The sequence below is a fragment of the Phyllobates terribilis genome, unplaced genomic scaffold (assembly GCF_046119375.1).
Source record: "Phyllobates terribilis strain yellow unplaced genomic scaffold, ASM4611937v1 Scaffold_1__5_contigs__length_1240528914, whole genome shotgun sequence".
Taxonomy (NCBI): domain Eukaryota; kingdom Metazoa; phylum Chordata; class Amphibia; order Anura; family Dendrobatidae; genus Phyllobates; species Phyllobates terribilis.
Window position 1 is genome coordinate 447,830,745 of NW_027362761.1, and position 22,335 is coordinate 447,853,079.

General features: G+C 42.8%; 1 protein-coding gene across 1 annotated transcript in view; it reads left to right on the plus strand.

Annotated features, from left to right (window-relative positions):
* Nucleotides 1–2,523: 2,523 nt before the first annotated feature.
* LIX1 (limb and CNS expressed 1) overlaps nucleotides 2,524–22,335 on the plus strand; it is a 169,593-nt gene continuing 149,781 nt past the window's right edge. The window contains exon 1 of the mRNA XM_073678168.1: nucleotides 2,524–2,872. Within this exon, the coding sequence (XP_073534269.1) occupies nucleotides 2,761–2,872 (112 nt within the window). The 5' untranslated portion in view covers nucleotides 2,524–2,760. The remainder of the gene's footprint in view (nucleotides 2,873–22,335) is intronic.

Genomic DNA, 22,335 nt, shown 5'->3' on the forward strand with positions numbered 1-22,335 from the left:
TCTCTCAGGTACCACAGGAGCACTTAACGGGACCCCGTTCTATGTATCTTTCCCGGTCGTCTCTCTGCGCTGGCTCTCACCCTCCTGCCCTGCGCCTCACGATCAGTGTCCCAAGCCAGTGGCCTCGGGCCTTGTCAGGCGACGTGCAATCCCCTGGACCATATGCGGCCACCTTTTCGGCGATGTAATTGTGGCTGCTGGCTGCAGCGCCTTGAAAACGCAGCAGCCTCCAGTTATCTAGCTGAGCCTGGTTGTTCTCCACTAGTTTAGGGGCCGGTCCCCTCTCTGCAGCCTGATCCCTCCACGTCAGCGTGGATTCGGGTGCACGGGTGGCATCCGCACTCACCGTGCCCCTGGGATCCCCTTTGGTCCTCCTGGAGCCCTTCTCACTGCTCCTCTCTTCTCTCTTTCCTTCTCCCGGGCCTCTCTCACAGGGCCCTGCTCCTTTCTCCACTCCTCCTGAGCAGAGCTCCTCCTGACTCTCTCTCCTCACAACTGACTGCTTCTAGATGGTTCCCCTTCTACTTATACTCCTCCTGTCGGTGCTCCCCTGAGCTTCTTCTTCCACCCACCTCCTCTACCTAGTTCCACCCTCCAGCTAGGGACCAGGGACTGTGCTCTCCCTTAGGAGAAATCTCGCCCTTCCTTACTGAAGTGAAGTATGTTGGATGTGGGTGTGTGGGTCCCAGGTAGTACTCCCTCCTTACCTGAGAGTAGGGTACCACACCTCTGGGTGAGATGCAATACCTCTGTAGCGACTGGACCCACAGGAGCGCCACAAATATCCTGCCTAACAGTCCCTTTATACTGTTTGACACAAACAGATGTTTGAAAAAGTATTTTTACAGTCCGTTTTTATTGTGCAAATTTCCTTTTGACTAGTCGTCCCTCTCCGCTTGTTATCACTCCCCTGTGGACATGATAACATGATTTAGTCGGCACCATCAGCGGCTCACTGCAAATCTTGCGCATGCGCACGGCTTTCTTTCCCACAGATCATTGAGTCTCTGAAGCCAGGTGTACGCTTTCCGGCTTCAGAGGCGTCAGGTGCATGTCCAGAAGCGAAGAAGATGCTGACGTCCATGGAGGAGCGGAAGATCAGCCACCAGAACATATATTCTTCGCTTCTTCTGTATATGTGTCAAACAGTATAAAGGGACTGTTAGGCGGGATATGTAGAAAGGAATATACAAATGCTGGTGGGTTTGGAGGGTATGGTGGACCTGTCAGCTTCTCTTTAAGGTCCCCATACACATTTGATGGCTGTCGGCTTGATCTTTCGGTCGACAACCCTTTCAACCAACTCCTACACAGCTGACCCATACACAGGAGTGCTCGTTTTCATTAAGCGCTCCTGATTCCTCTATGAGAAGCCGCTGGTTGATACTTCAGTCGGCACCTTATCTTCGGGAGAAAAATGCAATAGTCAGTCCAAAATTGGACATACCCAATTGACAACTCCCTCAAACATCAATTAACCAGAGCCGCCATACACATTAGATTGTCGACCAAACCCGGGTTTGGCCGACATTAGTCTATGGGCAGCCTTAGCCGTGGTATGTATGAGGTCTATTAACATACATATCAATTACCATATTTTTTCTATTAAAGGGAACCTGTCACCTACTTCGTTCGGCCCTTTCCGACAGCCGCATGCACTGAGGAGAGGCTCGCTGACCTCAGCAGTATGTTTGCTATGTATGAATATGCTGTAGCTTGGCCAGAAGTACACTTTATTCAGTACAGAGCAGTGAGCAGCAGTCCACATATTCATGATGAGCTCATTATCAGTGGGTAAAGGGCATAACATCCCCATATAAAGGTCCAGATAGCAAATGATTAGCAACTGTACCATCGCCTGCACCCGGGCTGCCTCTATTTGGACAGTCTGTAAAGAAGAGACTTTTTCCAATGTCTGTAAAAAAAAAAACTGGATGCATCTATACTTTTTTTTTTTTTTAGATGGAGGAGCTTGAGCAGGTGATTGTGATTGTAATCTTTCTTTTCTAGTTCCCAGTGATTGCTGCTGATTATGGGCCATATTGGTATCTTAGTATATATTACTTACTCTAAAATCATAACCAGTAAAAAATGTTCCTGACAAATTAGAAGCACAAAAATCAATGATAACTGACTATAATAATAGTTCTTATTTATTCCTGTATACTGTGTAGCCCTGTCACTGCCACATTCCCTTCACTGGCCTCCTGATGCCAGGCTCCTGATGCCTTCTTTGCCCTGCACCCCATGAATTCAGTTCTTTATGAATGGCCATAATTTATTCACATTGTTTACTATTTTACTGCTAGAAGAATGCAAAATAAGGAAATATCCTGTAATATTCAAAATAATTATATTTATTATGATTTGTAAATAAAGAAATAACTACAAAATGGAAAGAGAAACTATTTGAAGTAAAGTGGAATAAAGGCTGGTTGTTTCCTGCTGAATACAGAAGGCTTGTGGGAGGGTATGAACAGAGGAATGCCTGGGATTTTGCAGCTTGGCCTGTAGGTGGGTGTGTTTCACAGAGAGAAGCAGTGGGAATGGATCTGTCAGCCCAGTCATACAGCTAATTAGCTCAGCCTACAACAAAGATAAGCAAGCCAGGGAGGAGGACCCCCTGAGGGGCTTTAGATTCTGGCCAATGCCTGATTGGCAGATGTTAAAAGAGAGTTCTCCTTAATCCACTGCATCAATGAACTGCACACATTGAGTGCAGAGATGGGATAATCCAGGCATGAGGACAGTGTACAGTGCATGCAGCTGCAAGAAGGGGAGCCAGCTAACATGGACAGGACCCTAGACTCCCTGCAGATCCTGGTCACCCAGGTGCTGCCACAAAGTGACCCCAGCATGGTGTTCAAAGACTGTAAGTAGGACCGAAAACTTATCACACTACTTGTGGGATCATGGCTGCAATGTAGTGCAATCACATGGATGCACTTATAGGAACTGGCAAATTGATGCATCTGTCATTTATAGCAGTCTCTTACTATAAATTCAGTTTATGTTTCATATAATTACATTTGTTACTTTGTGTATTGGCCACCTGCTATTCTGGTTATTTACTTAGCATTGCATGATATATAGATTAGGAATAGTCTGCAGGTAGTGTATGCAGAGGTAGAGACAGGCACAGGTGCTGTGGATGGACTGCATACCATGTATATGGCTACATGAAGAACACACTTGATTTGCATTATAGAACATGGGATTATAATTGTGATTTTTTTTTTTTTTAATGATTTTATGTTCATATATCTGCTGTACTGGCATAGGAAGAAGTTAGGGACTTCTAGTCCCACAAGCTGCCTGCTCAGACATCCTACATCTGTGCAGCTTCTGAAAAACTACAAGGGCCAGCATGCCCTGGCTGCAGGACTCCTAGCAATGCTGAGCAAAACCAATCCCAGAACTGTATACATAATCCAATTGTTTATTTACTTCTTCATATTGTTATATAGCAATTATTCTAGCTGTGGTTTGTGGTGGTTTGTTCTGTTTCCGAGGGTCTCATTATATAATCATTTTGACACTGTGTAGACACATTTCTGGCTCCTTGGTTAACACATGCTATAATTGTCCAGAGAGCTGAGCAGCAAGTTGGGGTTGACTGGTTATGCTGATACTTGTAGTTGCTCCGCAACTATACATATTTTACCTCGTTATTGTGTGGTTTAAATTGTGGGCTTTGAACTTGGTGGAGATCATGTACATGCAGATGATGGAAATTGGTGGAGATCATGTACATGGGGATGATGGGACTTGATGGAGATCATGTATATGGGGATGATGGGACTTGGTGGAGATCATGTACGTGCAGATGATGGGACTTGGTGGAGATCATGTATATGGGGATGATGGGACTTGGTGGAGATCGTGCATATGGGGATGATGGGACTTGGTGGAGATCGTGCATATGGGGATGATGGGACTTGGTGGAGATCGTGCATATGGGGATGATGGGACTTGGTGGAGATCGTGCATATGGGGATGATGGGACTTGGTGGAGATCGTGCATATGGGGATGATGGGACTTGGTGGAGATCGTGCATATGGGGATGATGGGACTTGGTGGAGATCGTGCATATGGGGATGATGGGACTTGGTGGAGATCGTGCATATGGGGATGATGGGACTTGGTGGAGATCGTGCATATGGGGATGATGGGACTTGGTGGAGATCGTGCATATGGGGATGATGGGACTTGGTGGAGATCGTGCATATGGGGATGATGGGACTTGGTGGAGATCGTGCATATGGGGATGATGGGACTTGGTGGAGATCGTGCATATGGGGATGATGGGACTTGGTGGAGATCGTGCATATGGGGATGATGGGACTTGGTGGAGATCGTGCATATGGGGATGATGGGACTTGGAGGAGATCGTGCATATGGGGATGATGGGACTTGGTGGAGATCGTGCATATGCGGATGATGGGACTTGGTGGAGATCGTGCATATGGGGATGATGGGACTTGGTGGAGATCGTGCATATGGGGATGATGGGACTTGGAGGAGATCGTGCATATGGGGATGATGGGACTTGGTGGAGATCGTGCATATGGGGATGATGGGACTTGGTGGAGATCGTGTATATGCGGATGATGGGACTTGGTGGAGATCGTGTATATGGGGATCGTGGGATTTAATGGAGATTATGTATATACAGATGATGGGACTTGGTGGAGATCGTGCATATGGGGATGATGGGACTTGGTGGAGATCGTGCATATGGGGATGATGGGACTTGGTGGAGATCGTGCATATGGGGATGATGGGACTTGGAGGAGATCGTGCATATGGGGATGATGGGACTTGGTGGAGATCGTGCATATGGGGATGATGGGACTTGGAGGAGATCGTGCATATGGGGATGATGGGACTTGGAGGAGATCGTGCATATGGGGATGATGGGACTTGGAGGAGATCGTGCATATGGGGATGATGGGACTTGGAGGAGATCGTGCATATGGGGATGATGGGACTTGGAGGAGATCGTGCATATGGGGATGATGGGACTTGGAGGAGATCGTGCATATGGGGATGATGGGACTTGGTGGAGATCGTGCATATGGGGGTGATGGGACTTGGAGGAGATCGTGCATATGGGGATGATGGGACTTGGTGGAGATCGTGTATATGCGGATGATGGGACTTGGTGGAGATCATGCATATGGGGATGATGGGACTTGGTGGAGATCATGTATATGGGGATGATGGGACTTGGTGGAGATCATGTATATGCAGATGATGGGACTTGGTGGAGATCTTGTATATGCAGTTGATGGGGCTACTCTTTTACCGGTTAAAGATGATATGTGGATGATTAGGCTTGGTGGAGATCATGCATGTGCAGATGATGGGACTTGGTGGAGATCATGTATATGGGGATGGTTGGATTTAATGGAGATCATGTATATACAGATGATGGGACTTGGTGGAGACCATGTATATGCAGATGATGGGACTTGGTGGAGATCATGTATATACAGATGATGGGACTTGGTGGAGATCATGCACTTGGGGATAGTGGGAATTGGTGGAGATCAAGTATATGCAGATGATGGGACTTGGTGGAGATCATGTATATGCAGATGATGGAGCTTCTCTTTAACCAGTTAAAGATGAAAGATTCATTAAAGTATCTACCGTATTTTTCGGACAATAAGACTCACCGGACCATAAGACGCACCTAGGTTTTAGAGGAGGAAAATAAAAAAATAAAAAAAATTTAAGCAAAAAATGTGGTCATGATGCACTTTTAAGGGTGAGGGGGTCTTCTGCTGACACTGGTATAGGGGTAATGTCCCCCAATTCTGACAATATCCCCCATCCTGGTATATATGCCACCCCCCCCCTTCCTTTTTATACGTGGTCCCCATCCCCATCCTGGTATGCCTGGCATCCCTCCATCCTGGTATGCATGGAACCCCTCACCCTTATCCTGGTATGCATGGCACCCCTCATCCCTGTCCTGGTATGCATGGCTCCCCTAATCCCCATCCTGGTATGCATGGCACAGCAATCCCCATCCTGGTATGCATGGCACAGCAATCCTCATCCTGGTATGCATGGCACCCCTCATCCCTGTCCTGGTATGCATGGCACCCCTCATCCCTGTCCTGGTATGCATGGCACCCCTCATCCCTGTCCTGGTATGCATGGCACCCCTCATCCCTGTCCTGGTATGCATGGTACCCCTCATCCCTATCCTGGTATGCATGGCACCCCTCATCCTTACCCTGGTATGTATGGTCCCCTCATCCTTATCCTAGTATGCATGGTCCCCCTAATCCCCATCATGCTGCACATAAAAAAAATAAAAATAAACACTACTACTCACCTTTCTTCTCTCCTCCAGCACTGCGTCCTGTCTGCCTGCACTGATCTCTCCATGTGAGCTGCGCATGACGTCACTGCCATGCGCGGCTCACAAGGAGAGATCAGCTGCCGGAAGTCACTGCTCCCCACGCCGGGACTGTGTGCGCGGGGAGCAGTGACTTCACTCTCCTTCATAGCCGGCACACAGCGTAGCCGCGCTGCGGCTCCTGCTGCTGCCGGCTATCTCGTGTGCCCGCTTATTAAAGGGCATGAATATTCACCCCCTCCCCATGCCCATGGGCGTGGAGAGAGGTTGAATATTTATGCCCTTTAACAGCGGGCACAGGCGATTCTGGCAGCAGCAGGAGCCACAGCGCGGCTGCACTGTGTGCCGCTATTAAGGAGCATGAATATTCAGTGCTCCCCATGCCCCATGAATATTCATTCTCTTTAGCAGCGGGGACAGTGTAGGCTGCAGGCGGCTGCTGCCTCCTGTGCCCCGCTCCTCCACCCCTACTGCTCCCCCCACACTCCACATATATATACACCCCCCCAACATTCAGACTATAAGATGCACCCCCCATTTTCCTCCCAAATTTTGTAGGAAAAAAGTGCATCTTATAGTCCGAAAAATATGGTACTGTATACTAAGTAAACTTTTTCTTGTGTCCTCTTGCCCCACAGCTCAGAATGGGAGACGGTCATTACAGTTTATGCAGCCAGTGCAGTCCTTACAAGATTCCAACAGTCTATTAGGGGTTACAATAAAAGTGACGGTAGAATTGGAAATGGGTTGTATGAGTCAGTGATGTATTGCATCATGACATTGCACTTGTAGTACATAACAGTTAGAATTCCCCATTTAGGACAATGTTACATTGTAATGCTCTGATTTCAGACATTTTTGCTATGGAGAATGGCAAAGTATCTTTCATGTTTGTGGTTTGCAGACACATGTGCTGAATGGTTTGTCTGGTGGTGGCCACTTCTGGGAAAATCTCTGTACAGCACTGCGGAATATGATGAACCTCAGAACTCATATAAAGCAGCTTATTTCTGTTCTTTGGGGTAACCATAGGTGCCACTGATCACATCCTGTAATTATATACATATACTATAGATATAAAATTGTTATTCTAGAATTATTATTCCCTGTGATTTAATGGATTTTTCCTTGAATTATTTTTTCTTACTTCGTAGACTTCCAAAAATAACAAACATAGCTTTACTTACTCTCTCCTGCCCCAGCGCTGGCTGTAGACGAACAAGCTGCTGAACCCAGTGATAGGTGGCAGCAGTGACCCCATGTCAACAACGCTGCAGCCAATCAGCCGACACCAGAGGCAGCTGTAAAGAGCTGGAGCAGGGGATGATAGGTAAAACTGGATTTGTTATTTTCACTCACTGGGAGCCCATGTATTAATAAAACAAGTTAAACCACTTAACTGAGCAGTGATTGCATCTCCCTGAATAGTGGGGTTTCTTGTGTAATATTTTGAGTGCCCCATAATGAAACGCTGATACTTTTAGGGGAGTCAGCTGCTGACAGCACCATATAGGAGACCTGAAAACTTTCTGTCTGATCTGCAAGATCAAGAAGAAGAAGTTGTAACCTTCTGTGTGCCATGATCACAAGTGCCTCAAAGGCAGCCCTTTCATGTGCTTTGCCTCAGGGTGTCTGCCCTGGACGCCCCCAGTCTATCCCATTTTCTCACCATCTCCGGGTTGGATACTAGAGCCATAACTCAATCAGGGGTAGGTTGTGTGGAGGCATGTAACACAGAGTCCAGGGCACTACGCATGAAGGGGCTATATTTGGATAACTTATAATTTCGCAGACCTCTTTGCTGATGCTAAGAACATACACAATGTGCACAAAGAATATTTACAGAATATACCCTTTTAGGTCTCCAGTCTAGTGATGCCAGCAGTTTTGACCCTGGAAAACTGCTGACATACTCCCTTTAAAGAGGGGCCGGCAATCAGGGAGGAGAAGACCCCATGTACAGTCCGGCCCATGTGCACCAAAATCTAATTAGAGAAAACTTCAAATGGTGATTAAAGAAGAACAAAGGGGATTTCTTCACCGAAGATATCAATGTCATCAGTATTATAGCTCCATTATAGCCATGACTTTACTTTACATTACAAAATCATGCTGTTAGGCTCTCTTTGAAAGGTTATTTTTATCTCATCCATTTATGGCATATCCATAGGAAGTGCCATAAGTGTACAGCAGATGCAGAGGCCCCCAATAAGACCTGCAATTATATTGAGAACAAGACCCCCTCATACTTCTTTTGGTGGAGAGGTGGTTCTAATTCCCATACAAATGAATTCAAGTTCCTACCACCTCTCCACTGATAGTGGGGCACAGTTCTCAAGATGAGTGTAGGTTTAATTAGTGAGATCTGCACCTACTGTACATTTATGACATATCCATGGGATATGCCATAAATGGAGAAAATGGGAATAACCCTTGAAGTGCCTTTGGCAACCAACTGTAGTACAGTAGAAGAAACAATATTTTTTTGATAACTCACTCGTCTGCCTATTAACAGTCTTATATTGAAGAGATGTCTCACTAAAACATCAGCTTGGGGTCAACAGTAACAGAGAAAACCAATAATAACATTAATGTACTCTATGGGCTATGGTGATATAGAGGCATGAGAAAAATCCCTTTCCTAAAGCTGCTCCCTACTGCTTCTGTAAGTCTCAGTGGTCACCTGTTATTGCCATGGGATTATGCAGATGCCCACTGAATTCAATAGGTAGCCAATCCTCCAAAGTGAGAGCCATTGTTTGCGCATACTTCTCTCCCAGCTCACATAAAGTCCTAAGATGGGCAATATTCTAACTACCACGCATATACCCTAATAAAACAATTAACTGACCACCGATGGTCTGACTACTGATCATAGAATGTTACAGTTGGAAAGGACCTCCAGGGTCATCTGGTCCAACCTCCTGCTCAATGATCTTGACTGAGATTGGCTGGCATTAAGTCATTTGCTCTTGGACAACAACTCTAAAGTTGACATATCACCAGGTCAGAAGTGGGCAATTCTTTGCTGTTCCCCCTGAGTATTCTGTTTTATTTTTTCAATTTAACAATCCTAAAAGTCAATATCGACCATTTAAAAGGTTCTGCCTCATGATTTAGGATAAAAGCCTTATACTAATGAGGGGCAAACACCGCGAAACACTTGCCTGTAAATGGAGTCTGGTTTGGCTTCTTATTCTAAGTCATGTGGCAAGGTCGAAATTGACTTTTAGCATTGCTACATCCAATAGGTGGCACTAGAGTTCCTGTCCTCTTCCTCTCTGAAGAGGATAATTGTATATTTAAATTCCCAGAAGAGCATTGAGTGGCCTATATGTTTCCCTACGCTGACTTGGTACTGTTCTCAAGGCGGAAACTTTACCCTGTATAACACCATGGGGCACTGTATAATAGCAATAGCAAAATAATGTTTAAAATGTATGTAAAAGAACATTCAATATTTCAGTTAAATGACGGTAGACAACATATGGGTCGTATATTTGATCTATACCTATCAACTATATTTAATCTCCACAAGGAGGCGATCAAGGTTTTCTCGCACTCCAATAGCAGACATACTAAAACCTCTTGTCCACCGAAAACTGTGCTAAAAATATGGAGTTTTGTTTGGTTGGTCCTCTCAACAAAAAATGAAAAGTATGGAGAATGATAAAAACATGAACAATACACAAATTAGACAGACTAGATAAAGGTTGATATCCAAAATAACAAGTTATCCCCTATCATGGAGATGGGGAATTACTTGCTGATCTCTGGAGGTCAGAGAACTGTGATCTCCACCAATCTTGAGGACCAGGCAATGTAGAACCCCATCTTGAATGGAATGGAAATGTGCATTCTTGATCTCTGCTCCATTAATTACCCCAGAGAAAGCAGAGTTAATGTACTATTTCTATTTATTTGCTGGATTCATCACAGTGGAAAATGGAATCTAACATTTGGCAACTTCTAAGCATTGGATTTCACCAAATAGAAATCAATCCAGGATGCCAATATTCCACCGTCAGTAAAGAAACTGAAGCTGAAAAGTTGTTTGGATATTGTAGCAAGTCAGTGATCCAAAATATACTTTAAAATCCGCTATGAAATACTTAGAAAAAAAAGATTAGGTTCTGGAACAATCTTCACAATTCCAAAAACTTGAATGTTATTGAGAGGTTGTGAATAGATCTTATATTTGTTGTGTATGGAGGATGACCAAAGAATAATTCAGAGGAAGAGAATACAATATTCCTATAGCGAGAATACAATCACTGATAGATATCTACAAGGCCTCATTCAAACGTCCATTACCTATGTTCATTTGTTTCTGATAGAACCCACTAAAGTATATGGGGGCGATTCATTAATGCTTTTTCAGCAATTTTGTGGCGAATAAAGGTTTGAAAAGGTGCAATTTTTTGATATCACGCAAGGTTGCGCAAAAATGCAACTTCTGACCCCTTAAATGTCATTCTTGCACCAGCTCCACCAAGATGGAGGTAAGACGGGGAGTGGTGACCCCCGCTTATCAAATTCATGATGAGCGGCGTTGATCTACGCCACAAATCTTACTCCAGCAGAGACTGGAGTAAGATTTGTGACAAGGCGCATAGCGGTGCACACCACTACACACCTCGCCTGATTCATCAATGAAGCTTCCGTTCCAAAATGCACCTCGTCCCTAACATGGCCTCCTTCTCTTCAGAGAATCACCAGTCTTGAGGAATCGCCCCCTAGGGGTCTGTGAAAATCACTGCAATTTATTTACTTATATTTTCATATGTGAAAATCACTCATGAAACTCGGATGGTAGAAATTAACCCACTGACCGAACACTGATGACACCCGGATCCAAAACACAGATAAAAGGCAAACTGATTTTTGTGTATGTGAAAAATCGCAGACATCTGAATGATCCCTTAAAGAAAACCATTTGGAGGCTGTAACTTCTGCCAAAGTGACAAAGTCGCTGTGGGCATCACATTGCAATGTACTTATAAAGTGATCCCTGATGATCTGATGTTCGGGTGCTTGGCCATGACAACCCGATCTATTGATTATCACATAGTAAAATGACAGTGCTTTCAGTGCAGAATGGAAAGGAAAAACAACAACTAAATAAATGGAGTATTACGAGCAGTGATCAGTTACTGAGCTCAGATCTATGTATTCTGTTGTAGATGTTTCTACATTGAGATTGATAATGTTTGTATGGTTGCTGTAGGGCTGTACAGTACGTTTGGTGACTTTTCTGTTAGCAATGGATAAATATTAAATGGCGTGTAGATCCGGAGAACATGCCTCCCTTCATTGCAGATATCGAATTGCTGATATCGAGGTATCATATTATTCAGCTTTCTATGACCTGCATGTCCATGTAGACTGCCTAAGAGGGTTTATATTTCTGACAGATTCCCTTTAATGCAGTTATTGATTGATGAATAATGGCTTATAAATGGTCATTTTGGATATCATTACTATTATGGCTGATTTTAAAGCGGTTTGCCACTTTTGTATTATTTTAACAAATGTGTTGGAGCCATGATTATGTGGCTCTTACTAATGTATCCCAAAAGAGATGAAACTGACAAGTGCCACAATACCTATAGAAATGAAAAGCCAAATTTGAGTGCAGTAGAAAATGTGCATTCTTGTCAAAGAAGCTAGGAAATGACCAAGAAGAAACCACAACAAAAAGGGATTTTTTTGTGCAGTTTAAACTAACCCTATTACAAGAAACTAAAATTGTAATTATGTGAAAAAAGAGGACCAAGGAGGAACAAGAATGATGAGGAACAAGAGCGACGGTAAGTCATAAGAGAAATAATAAAACAAACGGGCAACCATGCAAATGGTATTGGGCGCAAAATGCATGAAAAATACTAAAACTTGTATACGATAAGGACGCTTGTGAATTTATAAAAGGAGGAAGACAATTATACCATTATGCCATGTCAGTCAGATTTTATCTTTCTTTATTGGTGCCCTCTACTCTGCAGCAGTGAAGTCCTGCCTACGGCCGATCAATGGAAGCTGTGGTCATACCGAGGTAACAGGCAATGATTAGCTGCAATGAAAAGACACTTAAGGCATATATAATAATGATGAGTGAGAGCGAGCAAGTGCTGCGGGCAAGTGCCAGCTCCGATTACAGCAGTTTGACTCCCTAGATGCCACTGTCAATCATGGAAGTGGCATGTAAGAGGTTGGAAATGGGTGGAGGTGTCCCTTCCAGTGCCCACTTCCCACAGCATGATGACGGAGTGGCGATGGCCTTGTCACAGCAGCTTGGGGGCTTACTGTTTGTACACCTCAGGCTCTTGGAATGTGAGGAGGAAAAGTTTAATGTGAACAGGGGCCTAGTGGGACTCTGTAGTTGAAAGACCTGAAGCCAGACCCGAATGAGGGTTCCACTTCTGGGGGTCAATTGCTCCCCTGTTTCATATCCCAGAGAAGAGCAGACTTTCATATGCACAAGCAATCTTTATTATAGTGTATGAGAGTTACACAGAATTTTTCAACTCCCATAAACTGCAATGGACAAACAGCGTGGATGTGTAACCAAAACTCTACCATTTCTCCTCCACCTCCTGGAGTGCCGAACCCATCAGACGTGTGGCATATCCAGTGAGTGCTCACATGTAAGGATATCCTTCATGTCATGCACTGAAATTCATGATCAGTGCATGAAACGCGAACAGAGCTGGCACTAATGTCTACTGCCATCTAATCTCTATAGACAGCTGTATCTTTCTGAACCATCATGTCATAGACGTAGCTGAATATGTATCCTGTTGGTTGGGGGCCACACAGAATGGCATTAGAGGCTGCATGTGACCGCAGAATCACTAGCGGTGTACCCTCGATCTAGACGCACAGCCCCCAACTCTGCATTTCTGTAGCACAGACACAGTTCTGTCAGCAGCATCTCGTTGACCTATTTAAAGTAAGCTGAAGAGAAGTAAAACCCACAAAACAGGTATAAAGTACAAAAGTGCAAGATTTTACATGTGCTGACACTAAAGCCAGACATCATTTATAAGAAATGGAGCAGCACTTTAAGCTTAGGCGACACTGATGATATGGTTGCTGTTGATGTCCAAGACCATGCCAAGGTTGTTAGTGTATCTGCTCCAAACATACATTATTTTGAAATATAAATTTGCTGAACGTGCATGTATCCCCCACACTCCAAATCATCTCCATATGCTGTGCTGCCCACAAAGGGGAAATAAACCCTACTTATAAACAGATTATTCTATTCTCCCTTTAATGAAGCGCGGTGTGATTAGCGCTAATGGAACATCTGTCATGCTCTATCTCCAGCCTTTTCCTCTGATGCAGATTCTGACCAGGAAACCTTCCAGTTGTGGTCTGCACTAGGCTTCTTCCAAGAATCTCACTTTTTGGGAATGTGACATCTCGTTATTAGTGCCTGATGAGTATGCGCACCAGCAGTAATCATGTACCATAACAGCTCTTTTTAATACCAGGGCAGAGGCCAGAACATCATCATTAAACATTATAAATTCACTGAGTACATCCAATGTCTGGGCAGCTAGAAACACTGGTACCATAAATTAAATTGAAAGCACCTTCTATATAAATTCAGAAAGGCTTCAAAGGTTTGTTTCCCATTGTTCTTATGAAGTCAGCTATGAGCGGCCCATGTGCTTTTGATTTTCAGTAGAAGGCAGTGTAAATGCAGAACAGGCATTGCAGGGAAGTAGATCTGCATTTAGCTATGCGCTGTCTAGATTAAACTACCTGTTAAGCGGTAATAGTTTGTTTCTGCAATGACTTATTATGCTTCATGTGTTTGTTGTATACTCCTATTGTCTACAGTATATAGTCGGTGAAGGCAGTGCCGGTGGCTGGAGACTTCACATGTCCTAAGTGATATGGCCTATCAATTTAGGTTACAGCCATGTTTAGGTAAAAAAGAAAAAAAACAACCATGTATTGGATCCTGTAAAAAAGAATGATCATAAGGGAACATTAGTGTTGCATGTTTGCCAACAATCTCTATTTGGTCCACAGTTCTGCAAACTGGATCGCCAAAGGGTGGGGTTAGCAAAAGTGGATGTTTTGGGGGTTTTGGCTTGCGGTAGTAAGCATGATGTATGATCTCAATTCTCAGACAGCATTTTTATCACTATTTCGGTTATACACATCTGCATAAAAATTGATCTGTACAGTTTCTTTGTGTTGAATGCCCATATAATGTATCAAAGAACAAGCCAGCGTATTTCTTATCCTAACCGGCTGTAATCTGAATCCCAGAAACATCTAAATTGGAGTTAAAGCTGCTTTTACAATATGTAAGATTTCAATTATAATATTTGGAAAATAATTCATGTTTTTAATTAATTAGATCAGTCCATTACGAAGAACATGCCTTAGGTATTTCAGGAAACCATTTTTTGCTTGGTGTGTGTGAAGATTTTGTTGTGTAGCGTTAGTGCCATTAGTCAATATGAGCGATTTTTTCCATCTACAGTAACCGACAGAACCTAAAAATATCAAATACAGCAGAGTCACTTTTTGAAAGATATCTGCCTCTGGTTAGTGTCTGCCTCCTTAGTTGTTCAATGAAAAGACACCAAAATAGGGTTTTTTTTTCAGCCATTCTAAAAGTTTAAAAATACTCATCAGTTCATTCCCCTGTCAGTCTAGCGTTGGTCTCCATGCAGGATAGAAGCAATAACGCCCCATTACTAGGTTACCTGACCGCTGTGACCTGGGTTAGGTAGGTGACCAGACCTAGGAATCATTGGATGTGAACTGGATGATATCTAGTCACCTGACAGCTGCAGCCAAACACAGGCCTCAATAATGGTCAAGTGACTAAAGAACAGGACCTTGTGTCCTCTCCTGGTGCAGACTACTGCAACCACCTGCACTTGAGCCGTGAGAGATCGGACTGAAGAGTAATATGTAATTTTATGCCATTACATGTCTTTACTGATACTTTTATTAAACTTCTACAACTTCTTTAATAGTCTTTAAAAATTGAAAATAACGGTACTTTTTTTATAAAGTCTTTTATAGAATCACTCCCATCAAAATTTCTATCCTCTTAATACATAATATATCTCATCATATTATATATAGGACTGTGTACTTATAATTGGTAATTTTACTTTTCTACCCAGTTACCGTACTTCTTTTCCATTAGATCTATGGCATCACGTGATTAAAAACTGACCAGCTGAATCCTTCTAAGCTCTATGTAGAAACAGGAGGTCAATTTTCTCTTCATGACTCATAAGTCACTGCAAAAGTCCCTGGCAGGGGGAGAAAAGAGCAACTGGGTCAGGAGTTAAACAGGGAAATGATAAATGCAGGGACAAGAAACTTCCTGTTTCTACATAGAGTAGAGAAAAGAGAAGAATTAGCATGGGTAGAAAGGCAAAATGTTCAATTGTAAGTACACAGTTCGGTATACAGTTGTGCTCAAAAGTTTACATACCCCGGCAGAATTTTTCCTTTCTTGTCCTTGTTCCAGAGAATATGAATGAAAACAAAAAAACTTTTTCTTCACTCATGGTTATTGGTTGGGTGAAGCCATTGATTGTCAAACTAGTATGTTTTCTCTTTTTCAATCTTAATGACAACCAAAAGCATCTAAATGACCCTGATCAAAAGTTCACATACCCCAGTTCTTCATACCGTGTATTGCCCCCTCTAACATCAATGACAGCTTGAAGTCTTTTGTGGTAATTGTGGATGAGGTTCTTTATTTTCTCAGATGGTAAAGCTGCCCATTCTTCTTGGCAAAAAAGCCTCCAGTTCCTGTAAATTCCTGGGCTGTCCAGCATGAATGCAATATATTAAGAGGATAAAAACTTTGATGGGAGAAGTGCTACTTTAAGATAAGCAGCAATCAGCTGTACTCTGTGGAGGAATATGAACCAAGTGTTCAATTCCATGCACCACCACCACAGGGGAAACAAATGGCGACTACTGTGGTTAATGTCCATGTAATCCACTGATGTGTTGGATGCTCCAGACATAAAGAACCTCTATTGTAGCTTTTCTCTGCTCCATCCCAGAATGCCCTATTAGGCTACATTCCCGTGATGAGCTTTTGGTGAGTTTTTGATGTTGCAGATTTTCTGCACCATTTCTTCACCTATTAAGTAAAATAGGTTGCTTACATTTTTTCGAAAATATGCAGCATAAGAAAACTCACCAAAAATTCAGCCCTAGGGTGTTTCAAAATGGGTTTCCGAAATCAGACGCTATCATTATGCGCTAGCTGTAATTTCCTGGAGAACATCTTGAAAAATGGCGGTAGCCATAAGAATTATTTTGTACATGACTCCAATAATTCTGTCAACCATAGCTTTACCTTGCCTATAATAACCAACGTCACCCCACTGTTTGGACTAGAAGAATAATATTGAAACTCTCTAGAAGAAGCTTGTGGCTACCAAATCGCACTGTTATAACACGGACTCGTGCAATCTGTTCTGTAGTCTAAAGTCAGGTTTTAACAACTTTCCCGAAAACTTTCTTTAAGTTACATCTTGTAATGGGAGCCATCTGTAGCAGGGTGCACTTATGATTTTTATGTTTAAATGATATGGTTTTACTGATTATGTGCCATTGATTGATTTAAGAAATGTAATCTAGCCTTAGGAGCCCTTTCACAATGGAATTTCTCTATGTAATAGATTTCATATTGGATTTTCAGCCTCAAATACTTCACTTGTGGTCACTCCTTTATCACTCTGGTCTCCATTGTAAATTTTTGGGTTGTGGCTTCTCAGAGAGAGATATAAATAATCCTGCTTGGCATTTGTGCTCTGTATGAAGGATAGAATTGAGGTGTTTTATTATGCTAGCACCTCTTGTACATAAATCATTGGTGTCACTGATAAGAGTCCTCTAGTACATCTCCGGCACAAGGGGATAATATATATCAGAGGCCGGATCAGCAACTTCTGGAGTTCCCATCCTCAATAGATACTTATTTCAATAAGTCATCAAATTCTGTCTCTCTTCTGCGTCCTGTACATATGTCACTGTATTGTTCATTTATGACATATAATCCATTGCGCTGTAATGGAAATACGTTCCATAAATGCTATACAATGGAGCTATTAGTTATCATGTTAAGCAAATACAGCTATGTTGGCATAAGCTAGAGTTGGAAAATTGTGTCTGGAGACATGAACTTCTAGCAGCCATACTTAAGGGTGTTGTCTGGTTTAGGAAACCCAATTTTTTATATACCTCGCAAAAAAGATTCTGGAGGTAATTTATTAGAATCAGCGTTTTACAGGTCAAAGTTAGGAGGAGGCTCACACTTCTTAATAAATTTGGTGCACCACTGGGCGATCATGAGCCAGAAAGTCAAATTTATGCCAAATATGATTAAAGTAAATGTATTGACCCATTGGAGGCACCGCTCTTTTATGCTGAGTCGCACCATTTTTTTTTTTTAAACAATGTTGAAAAAAATCTAAGAAATAAGACATTTTTATAAAAAAAATGCAACTTTTTTCCAGCACAGTTATGCCAAACTTTCCTTAATAAATTATTCCTCCTGAGTGAATCAATGTGAGTTTGGTGCATAAAGGCCTATTTACACTAGTCAATAATTAGAAAACTAGCATTCATAAGAACTCTTGCTCCCAATCCTCAGCCCATTTAAATGTCACTAATCAACCAACAGCCAAGCAAAATGCTAGTTTCTCAGTTGATCACATTGATTTTACTTGCAAAATATCGTCAATAGTATTAACAATTGTTCTGTTCTTATTGGTTTGTGTTGGCCCCTGAAAACGAGTCATTACAAGACTAACTTGTATTTACTCAATTACCGCTTGTTAAAGGGCATCTGTCAATAGGATCAAGCCTCTTAAACAGTCTATATGAGCATGTAGGTCATAGGAACCTGAATAAAAAAGATACACATGTGGTTAAAATTGTTGGTACCCCTCGTTTAATGAAAGAAAAACCCACAACGGTCACAGAAATAACTTGAATCTGTCAAAAGTAATAATAATTTAAAAATCTATGCAAATGAACAAATGAAAGTCAGACATTGCTTTTTAACCCTGCTTCCACAGAATTTAAAAAAAAATTAAACTCATGAAATAGGCCTGGACAGAAATGATGGTACTCTTAACTTAATATTTTGTTGAACAACCTTTTGAGGCAATCACTGCAATCAAACGATTCCTGTAACTGTCAATGAGATTTCTGCACCTCTCGACAGGTATTTTGGCCCACTCCTCATGAGCAAACTGCTCCAGTTGTCTTGTGTTTGAAAGTTGCCTTTTCCAGACATCATGTTTCAGCTCTTTCCAAAGATGCTCAATAGGATTTAGGTCAGGGCTCATAGAAGGCCTCTTCAGAATAGTCCAATGTTTTCCTCTTAGCCATTCTTGGGTGTTTTTAGCTGTGTGTTTTGGGTCATTATCCTGTTGCAAGACCCATGACCTGCGACTGAGACCAAGCTTTCTGACACTGGGCAGCACATTTCTCTCTAGAATCCCTTGATAGTCTTGAGATTTCATTGTACCCTGCACAGATTTAAGACACCCTGTGTCAGATGCAGCAAAGCAGCCCCAGAACATAACAGAGCCTCCTCCATGTTTCACAGTAGGGACAGTGTTCTTTTGTTGATACTTCATTTTTCCATCTGTGAACGTAGAGCTGATGTGCCTTGCCAAAAACTTACATTTTTGTCTCATCTGTCCATAGGACATTCCCCCAGAAGTATGTGGCTTGTCAACATGTAGTTTGGCAAATTCCAGTCTGGCCTTTTTTATGATTTTTTATCCAACAATGGTGTTCTCCTTGGTCATCTCCCATGAAGTCCACTTTGGATCAAACAACGACGGATTGTGCAATCTGACACTGATGTTCCTTGAGCTTGAAGTTCACCTTTAATCTCTGTAGAAGTTATTCTGGGCTCTTTTGTTACCATTCGTATTATCCGTCTCTTTGATTTGTCATCAATTTTCCTCCTGCAGCCACGTCCAGGGAGGTTGGCTACAGTCCCATGGATCTTAAATTTCTGAATAATATTTGCAACTGTAGTCACAGGAACATCAAGCTGCGTGGATATGGTCTTATAACCTTTACCTTTTAACATGCTTGTCTATAATTTTCTTTCTAATCTCCTGAGACAACTCTTTCCTTTGCTTTTTCTGGTCCATGTTGAGTGTGGTACACACCATGTCACCAAACAGCACAGTGAGTATCTGTAGCCCTATATACAGGCCCACTGACTGATTACAAGATTGTAGACACCTGTGATGCTAATTAGTGGACACAACTCGATTTAACATGTCCCTTTTGTCACATTATTTTCAGGGGTACCATCATTTCTGTCCATGGCTATTTCATGAGTTTAATTTTTTTTTAAATTCTGTGAAAACAGGGTTAAAAAGCAATGACTGACTATCATCTGTTCATTTCCATAGATGTTTAATTTATTATTACTTTTGTCAGATTCAAGTTATTTCTGTGACCATTGTGGGTTTTTCTTTCATTAAACGAGGGGTTTCAACAATTTTAACCACGCGTGTACTTTACTATCTCCTATCAAATTTCTTTTTTCAAAGAAATCCACAATTTTCTTAATATTTATTTGAGCTGTTACGATCTATAGACAGGGCATAAATCTCCCTGAGAATCGGCCTCTAGAGCTTATTTTAAATGAAAGGGGGCCTTACCAGTGTAAGACATGTAATGACTGACAGTCTTCTCTCCTGATCAACTTGTCTCACACTGTTAATGCCTTCATTCATTTAAAATAAGCTCTGGAGTCAGATTCTCAGGGAGATCTATGCCCCACCCATAGCTCTTAACAGCTCATTTACATAATAAGAAAAACACGAATTAGTCTGGAATAAGACATCAGATCGCGGATATAAAGGTATCACTTTATTCAGCTTCCTATGACCTACACACCCATATAGACGACTTGGGAGGTTTGATCATAGTGACAGATTCCATTTATTGGCAGAAAACCTACCTTTATAAGTGTACCTTTATTCATAACAAAGATCTGTACTTTTCTACATAAATAATCCCTTTAAGGTGTTTAAAGAGTTGGCACATCACATACGACTGTGGCATATAGGTACCTTATGCCCCCAATTATTCTTCTTCTTATTATTATTATTTATTGTTATAGCGCCATTTATTCCATGGCGCTTTACATGTGAGAAAGGGGTATACATACAAAAACAATCACAATAATCTTGTACAAAACGTAACGGTGACTGGTACAGGAGGAGGAAGGACCCTCACAGTCTGCAAGGGATGGGTGAGGATACAGTAGGTGAGGGTAGAGCTGGTCGTGCAGCGGTATGGTGGAGCGCTGGTTACTGCAGGTTGTAGGCTTGTCAGAAGAGGTGGGTCTCCAGGTTTCTTTTGAAGGTTTCCACGGTAGGCGAGAGTATCGGGAGACTAGGTCACAGATATATGGAGGAGATAGGTTGTGGATGGCTTTGTATGCCGTGGTTAGGGTTTTGAACTGGAGTCTCTGGGCAATGGGGAGCCAATGAAGAGATTGACAGAGAGGAGAGGCAGGGGAATAGTGGGGGGACAGGTGGATTAGTTGGGCAACAGCGTTTAGGATAGATTGGAGGGGTGCAAGAGTGTTGAAAGGGAGGCCACAGAGCAGGAGGTTGCAGTAGTTGAGGTGGGAGATGATGAAGGTGTGCACTAGTGTTTTTGCAGATTCATGGTTGAGGAATGTGCGGATCCGGGAGATATTTTTGAGTTGGAGTCGGCAGGAAGTGGAAAGGGATTAGATATGTGGTTTGAAAGAGAGATCAGAGCCAAGGTTACCCCAAGGCAGTGAGCTTGTGAGACTGGGGAGAGTGGACAGCCATTCACGTTAATAGATAGGTCAGTTGGGGGGGGTTGAATGAGATGGTGGAAAGATGATGAATTCTGTTTTATCCTTGTTAAGTTTTAGAAATCCAGCAGAGAAGAAGGATGAAATAGCGGACAGACATTGTGGGATTTTGGTTAGTAGGGAGGAAATATCGGGTCCGGAGAGGTAGATCTGTGTGTCATCAGCATAGAGGTGATACTGAAAGCCGTGAGACTCTATGAGCTGTTCCAGACCAAAGGTGTAGATGGAGAAGAGCAGGGGCCCTAGAATTGAACCTTGGGGGACAAGAACAGATAGGGGGTGAGATGAGGAGGTGGTGTGTAAGTGGGAGACACTGAATGTCATGTCTGTTAGGTATGAAGAGATCCAAGATAGAGCCAAGTCAGTGATGCCGAGAGATGAGAGAGTCTGTAGTAAGAGGGAATGGTCCACTGTGTCGAAGACAGATGACAGGTCTAGGAGGAGGAGGACAGAGTAGTGTCGCTTGGATTTGCTGCTGGGGGGACTTTAGGCAAAAACTTTGTCTGATGGTGTCAATCTTCTGCTTGAAGAATGAGGCAAAGTCTTCGGCTGAGATGAGTGGAGAGGGAGGAGGTGCTGGGGGGTGGAGGGGAGAATTGAAGGTGTTGAATAGCTGTTTAGGGTTGTGAGACAGGGAGGATATGAGAGATGAGAAGTATATTTGTTTTGCTGCAGTGAGTGTGGATTTGAAGGCAGTGAGGGACTGTTTGAATGCGATGAAGTGCTCATTGGAGTGGGACCTTTTCCATCTATGCTCAGCAACCCTGGAGACCCATCGCAGTTTTTTGGTTTGGCTGGTATGCCAGGGTTGCCTGTTGATTGTGCAAGCTTTGATATGTGTGAGGGGGGGCGACTGAATTAAGAGCTGCAGCTTTTGTGGTGTTATAAAAAGCGGCAGCAACGTCTGCATCATGTAAGGAACTGATGTCTGTGAGAGGGAGGAGGGATTCAGAGAGTGAGTGTAGGTCAAGGTGCTTAAGATTTCTGTGAGGGTATGCAAGTTTGTGGAGTGGGGATTGTTGCCCTGAAGAGGAGAGCGAAGAGAATGTAAGTAGGTTGTGGTCAGAAAGA